The sequence below is a fragment of the Schistocerca americana genome, chromosome 6 (genome assembly GCF_021461395.2).
Source record: "Schistocerca americana isolate TAMUIC-IGC-003095 chromosome 6, iqSchAmer2.1, whole genome shotgun sequence".
NCBI classification, from domain to species: Eukaryota; Metazoa; Arthropoda; class Insecta; order Orthoptera; family Acrididae; genus Schistocerca; species Schistocerca americana.
Window position 1 is genome coordinate 558519640 of NC_060124.1, and position 7471 is coordinate 558527110.

At 39.4% G+C, this 7471-nt stretch overlaps 1 protein-coding gene across 1 annotated transcript; it reads left to right on the forward strand.

Annotated features, from left to right (window-relative positions):
- Window positions 1–2439: 2439 nt before the first annotated feature.
- On the forward strand, window positions 2440–3354 carry LOC124620286. The gene has a single exon (XM_047146955.1). It carries the CDS (start codon window positions 2440–2442, stop codon window positions 3352–3354), a length of 915 nt encoding a protein of 304 aa, XP_047002911.1.
- The last annotated feature ends 4117 nt before the right edge of the window (window positions 3355–7471 follow it).

Sequence of the window (7471 nt, forward strand, 5' to 3'; positions counted from 1 at the left end):
TGTTCAGCTTCACTAATCATATGCCCATTCTGTGAAATTAAAACGACAGGTTTTGTTGAATTGTGTGTTACAAACTGTAAAAAATTTAGTCTTACTGTGATTTAGATCAGTTTACTTTCTACAAACCATGAACTTAAATGATGATACTTATGAGTTGTCACAATAGTTGATGCACTTTTGTAATTTGTAATTACAGGTATGTGTGAGATTGACTTCTCTGCTAATGTGCCAACAACAAAAAATTATGGTTCTGCAACACCCTGATCCTGAAACTGTTTCAGGAAATTTCATTCATACTGCCTAATATGAAGTATATTCATGAAAATGAGAACCATTACCACCTACTTCAGGAAAGATTTGTATTAATTTTGAAATCATCTTCTGAAGAAAATAAATATTACCTTACCAGAGGAATAACTGCCACCTTAATGTGTACAGAAGTCATTTACTAATGTTTTATGTAATAATATTATGGAGTACCTCCGCACTTAGGCAGAAAGCATTCATTGTACAAAAGAAAGTAATTTCAGTTATTTGTAGGGTTCACACACAAACATCTTGCAGACATCTTTTTAAGCAGCTGAGAGCATTAACTATAGTCTCACAGGACATTTATTCACTTATAATTTTTTTTATCAACAGTACATCTTAGTTTGAGAGTAACAGAGATATTTGCAAGTGCAGTGCTAGAAGAAAAAAATCATCTGCTTTACCCTTTAATGAATCTAATTTTGACAAAGAAATATACTACTGTTTAACAATCTACCTGTGGAAATAAAAAGTCTGATAGATATCAAAAGTTAATGAGGAAGATGATTTCTGCTTGATTTACATTTAGAAGTCTCTTTCATTGAGTTATCCAGCAGATGGGACTGTTATCGTATTTTCAGTCAGTATTGTCCTGTGGTGTGATCTTCCAAGGCAACATAGCTAAAGGCCAAAAAGTATTTATTCTACAGAAATGTACACGATAGGTATTGTGTAGATTTGGTAAGTGAATATTTTGCCAAAGTTTCTTCAAAGACCTAGGGATGCTTACACTAAAGTGCCACTAGTTTTGCTCCACAGTGGTATTTATGGTTGATAGTGTGATCTGGAATGATGTGTGAAGGTCAAAGCCAGAATAACAGCACTGAAAATAATTTTCATGTAGGTCAAGTGCTGCTGTCTGCATTTAATTTACTGCAGTGGCTGCCCACTAAGGTCATATATGGTGAAAGAATAGCAACACAACATAAGTTTATTGTAGCAGATTGTGAGGTGAAAGTATGTAAACGACAGAGGCACATAAATCAATGTGAAAGGAAAATTAAGTGGTGGAGATTAAAGGATAAAAATTTGAGAGAGGAGTTTAGTAAAAAAGTACTGGGAAAGGTAAAATTGGCAGAGAGTGTGCAGGAGTGATGGAAAATAAATTGTGCTGTTATAAGGAAGACCAGGGAGGAAGTGTTTGGGTTAACATCTGGGAGAGGGGTGCCAAAAGATATGGAGGCAGCATTGTGCAATGATGAGGTGCAGAAGGTTGTGAAGAAAAAAAAAGACGCTAAGAGGAAGTGGGCTATGTCTGGAAGTGCTGAGGATGGCCAAGCATACAAAAGTGCAAAGAAGGAGGCAAAATGAGCCGTGGCTAAAGCTAAAGCTGAATCAGTAAGGGAGGCATACAAACAACTACAGAAAAATCAGGATATGAGACAACTGATACGAATAGGCAAATCAAGAGAGAAAGCTTCTAGGGATCTAACAGCAATAAAACAAATGAAAGATGAAACAGGAATAATTCTGCATGACCATGGAAAAATAATCCAATGGTGGTTGAGTTATTTTGAGAAATTGCTGAATAAAGAGAATGTAAGAGTGAAAACTGAGGAAGAAGGGGCAAACGAAGGATTAACGATGGATATAAGTAGAGATGAAGTTGAACGGGCAGTTGAAAAGATGAAAAATGGGATAGCAGTTGGTCCAGAGCAGATCCCCGTTGAGGTATGGAAGTGTCTCAGTAAAAAGGGAATTGAGCTCCTTTGGGATTTAATGAAGAAGATTTGGTGACAGGAGGAGATCCCAGACGAGTGCAGAAATAGTGTACTGATTCCAATATTTAAGGGGAAAGGTGATGTGCAGGACTGCAGTAAATATAGAGGTTTTAAACTGATGGCACACACACTGAAAATTTGGGAAAGAGTTATAGAAACAAGATTACGCAAGGAGACTGTGGTGTGTGAAGAACAATTTGGATTTGTGCCTGGAAGAGGAACGACTGATGCAATACACGCTTTAAGGCATATAGTGGAGAGACACGGGGAGCTACAAGCCGATGTACATATGGCTTTCATTGATTTGGATATTGACAGAGTCCCAAGGGATGAAATACGGAGAAGCGTGAGAGAGCAGTGTGTGCCAGAGAAGTATGTGAGGTTAGTGAAGGAAATGTACAGAGGAGCAATGACACAGGTGAGAAGTAGTGTGGGCATAACAAAGGAGTTTCCAGTAAAAGTAGGGTTACATCAAGGGTCTGCGCTTAGTCCCTACCTCTTTGACCTGATTATGGATGTGCTGGTGAAAGATGTGAAGAAGGAAGCACCATGGAATATGATGTTTGCAGATGATGTGGTTCGTTGTGAGCAGAGCATCGACAGACTTGAGGAAAAGCTGGAGGATTGGAGGAAGGCACTAGAAGAAAGAGGGATGAAAATTAGAAGGACAAAGTCAGAATATTTAGCACTGAAGGATGTGCAGATGAGGTCTTGCAAGATCCAGGATGATGAGCTGAAATCGGTCTGCAAATTTAAATACCTGAGGTCGTACATACAGAGGGACGGAGGACTGGAAAGCGAGATACAACACCAAATAAATTGCGGTTGGAACAACTGGAGGAAAACGAGTGGAGTGTTGTGTGACAAGAAGGTGAACACTGGGTTGAAAGGGAAAGTGTACGAGTCGGTGGTAAGGCCTGCTATGATATATGGGGCAGAGACATGGCCAATCACAGTAGCCCAGGAAAGGAAGATGGATGTAGCAGAAATGAGGATGCTGAGGTGGATGTGTGGAGTAACAAGGAAGGACAGGACTAGAAATGAATTTGTTAGAGGAGCTGTGAAAGTGGGACCCATGGGGAAAAAGATACTAGAGAGCAGACTAAGGTGGTACGGACACTTACAGAGAAAAGGGGAAGAGTATATCGGAAACAGAGTTGAAGATATAAAGGCTGAAGGAGTGAGAAGGAGAGGAAGACTGAAGATGAGGTGGAAGGATAAGATATCAAGGGACCTAAGGGAGAAAGGATGGGAGAAGGAAGAGGCAATGGATAGAATACTATGGAGGAGAACGATCCAGAAGAGCAACGCCAACCCTACATGACGTGGGACAAGGCGACGATAAAGAAGAAAGAAGGAGGAGGAGAAGAAGAAGAAGAAGAAGAAGAAGAGTGGCTGCCCACTAAAGTCAAATTTGAAGTGTGATTTATTCATCTTGTTAAGAGCAGTTTCAAGACACTTGATCTGATATATAGGAGATGTGTGAAGCTATACAATAATGACATTTTGAAGAGAAATACAATGAATCAATTATAATGTTTCTGAAATAGTTAGCATGTTGATGCACTATTTTTCACATTAAAGTTATGCAGAATGTACATCAGTAACAATTACTTCACAAATACAGTGTAACTTTTGTTCCTAACATAAATCCTGTGTCTTTACAGTTAGCTGTATTGTAATTACTACCACTTTTCTACATATAAACTCCACAAATAATAAATTGGGATTTCGTTTACATTTATTTGACATAATTTTAGTTTTTAGTCCAATATCTCTATAAATTAATTAGAATTCATTTTAATAGTTCACAATTAACTGTAAGTCAACTTATACTCAACTTGTACAGTAATCTAACAACCTTACAATTCAAGTTATTGCATATATGTAACTTTGTGTAAACACTGCATACTATTATCACATTCTCAGATACATTTGAAATTGTTTAATATTGACTTATTCTGTGTACATTACATACCATGTCCTCCATCTCCCCCCCCCCCCCCTCCCAAATTACAAATTGTCATGGCATGTACCTACCAGAATAGGAAGTTTGTTATGATATACAAAATTATTGTGGTGACTAATGTGTTTATAAATCAAAGTGATGAGTAATTATATTCTGTTACTTACATTACACAGATATTTCATACAAAGAATTGCTTTAACATGATTACATACAGGGTGTTTCAAAAATGTCCGGTATATTTGAAACGGCAATAAAAACTGAACGAGCAGTGACAGAAATACACCGTTTGTTGCAATATGCTTGGGACAACAGTACATTTTCAGGCAGACAAACTTTCGAAATTACAGTAGTTACAATTTTCAACAACAGATGGCGCTGCAGTCTGGGAAACTCTATAGTACGATATTTTCCACATATCCACCATGCGTAGCAATAATATGGCGTAGTCTCTGAATGAAATTACCCGAAACCTTTGAAAACGTGTCTGGCGGAATGGCTTCACATGCAGATGAGATGTACTGCTTCAGCTGTTCAATTGTTTCTGGATTCTGGCAGTACACTTGGTCTTTCAAGTGTCCCCACAGAAAGAAGTCACAGGGGTTCATGTCTGGCGAATAGGGAGGCCAATCCACGCCGCCCCCTGTATGTTTCGGATAGCCCAAAGCAATCACACGATCATCGAAATATTCATTCAGGAAATTAGTGACGTCGGCCGTGCGATGTGGCCAGGCACCATCTTGCATAAACCACGAGGTGTTCGCAGTGTCGTCTAAGGCAGTTTGTACTGCCACAAATTCACGAAGAATGTCCAGATAGCATGATGCAGTAATCGTTTTGGATCTGAAAAATGGGCCAATGATTCCTTTGGAAGAAATGGCGGCCCAGACCAGTACTTTTTGAGGATGCAGGGACGATGGGACTGCAGCATGGGGCTTTTCGGTTCCCCATATGTGCCAGTTCTGTTTATTGACGAAGCCGTCCAGGTAAAAATAAGCTTCATCAGTAAACCAAATGCTGCCCACATGCATATTGCCGTCATCAATCCTGTGCACTATATCGTTAGCGAATATCTCTCATGCAGCAATGGTTGTGGCGCTGAGGGGTTGCCGCGTTTGAATTTTGTATGGATAGAGGTGTAAACTCTGGCGCATGAGACGATACGTGGACGTTGGCGTCATTTGGACCACAGCTGCAACACGGCGAACGGAAACCCGAGGCCGCTGTTGGATCACCTGTTGCACTAGCTGCGCCTTGCCATCCGTCACGTTCCCAGTCCGTTGAAATTTTTCAAACAGATCCTTTATTGTATCGCTTTTCGGTCCTCTGGTTACATTAAACCTCCGTTGAAAACTTCATCGTGTTGCAACAACACTGTGTTCTAGGCGGTGGAATTCCAACACCAGAAAAATCCTCTGTTCTAAGGAATAAACCATGTTGTCTACAGGACACTTGTACGTTGTGAACAGCACACGCTTACAGCAGAAAGACGATGTACAGAATGGCGCACCCACAGACTGCATTGTCTTCTATATCTTTCACATCACTTGCAGCGCCATCTGTTGTTGAAAATTGTAACTACTGTAATTTCGAAAGTTTGTCCGCCTGAAAATGTACTGTTGTCCCAAGCATATTGCAACAAATGGTGTATTTCTATCGCTGCTCGTTTAGTTTTTATTGCCATTTCAAATATACCGGTCAATTTTGAAACACCCTGTATCATTACCATAGATTGTTAACATACATTTTTTTTTATAAATGCTTTCTCAAAGATATTCCTCTGCTCTATGAACTTACACTTTAAGCATCACCTTTCAGTATCCCATTTCTTCTCAATTTTATTCAGAAGCTTTGTCCTTCTGTAAAATAACAAAAAGTATCTGTTACTAAAAGTTCAGTAATAGCACAACAACAGAAATATGTACAGTTCTAAATGATCAGTGGATGGCTAAACCTTACATTTTTTAACATGACATTCTTAAAAGTTAAACATCTAAGAATTTCTATTACTAAATAGAGGAAATATATAGCTTAAGAAATCATGTTTTAGGTAGCAAAACCCAGTCACACATACAGATCCTTACTGACTAGAGTGCCTTGCTCTAGCATTAGGAAAGCACGTAGTCTACATGGAGCCAAATTTTACAAGATGAAATGTAAAATAAGTGAATTACTAATTACAATGGATTCACTTGTTTTGTTAATTCATCAAGTAGCATTCACATTGTAATGGCACACTCATATGTCAAATGCAATATACAGGGTGGTCCATTGATAGTGACCAGGCCAAATATCTCACAAAATAAGCATCAAATGAAAAAACTACAAAGAACAAAACTTGTCTAGCTTGAAGGGGGAAACGAGATGGCACTATGGTTGGCCCACTAGATGGTGCTACCATAGGTCAAATGGATATCAACTGCATTTTAAAAAATAGGAACCCCCATTTTTTATTATGTATTCGTGTAGTATGTAAAGAAATATGAAGGTTTTACTTGGATCACTTCTTTTGCTTTGTGATAGATGGCGCTGTAATAGTCACAAATGTAGAAGTCCATGGTATGATGTAACATTCCACCAGTGTGGACGGTATTTGCTTTGTGATACAATACCCATGTTAAAATGGACTATTTACCAACTGCGGAAAAGGTTGATATCATGTTGATGTATGGCCATTGTGATCAAAACGCCCAATGGGCGTGTGCTATGTATGCTGCTTGGTATCCTGGAGAACATCATCCAAGTGCCCAGACCATTTGCCAGATGGTTACATTATTTAAGGAAACAGGAAGTGTTCAGCCACATGTGAAACATCAATCACAACCTGCAACAAATGATGATGCCCAAGTAGGTGTTTTAGCTGCTGTCACAGCTAATCTGCACGTCAGTAGCAGACAAACTGCGCGAGAATCGAGAATCTCAAAAACGTCAATATTGAGAATGCTACATCAACATCGATTGCACCCATACCATATTTCTATGTACCAGGAATTGCATGGCAATGACTTTGAATGTCATGTACAGTTCTGCCACTGGGCACAAGAGAAATTACAGGACGATGACAGATTTTTTGTGTGTTCTATTTAGTGACGAAGCGTCATTCACCAACAGTGGTAATGTAAACCAGCGTAATATGCACTATTGGGCATCAGGAAATCCATGATGGCTGCAACAAGTAGAACATCAGCGACCTTGGCGGGTTAATGTATGGTGCGGCATTGTGGGAGGAAGGATAATTGGCCCTCATTTTATCGATGGCAATCTAAATGCTGCAATGTATGCTGATTTCCTACGTAATGTTCTACCGATGTTACTACAAGATATTTCACTGCATGACAGAATGGCGATGTACTTCCAACATGATGGATGTCTGGCACACAGCTGACAGGTGGATTGGTTGTCGAAGCACCATACCATGGCCCGCGCTTTCAACGGATCTGACATCCCTGGATTTCTTTCTGTGGAGAAAGTTTAA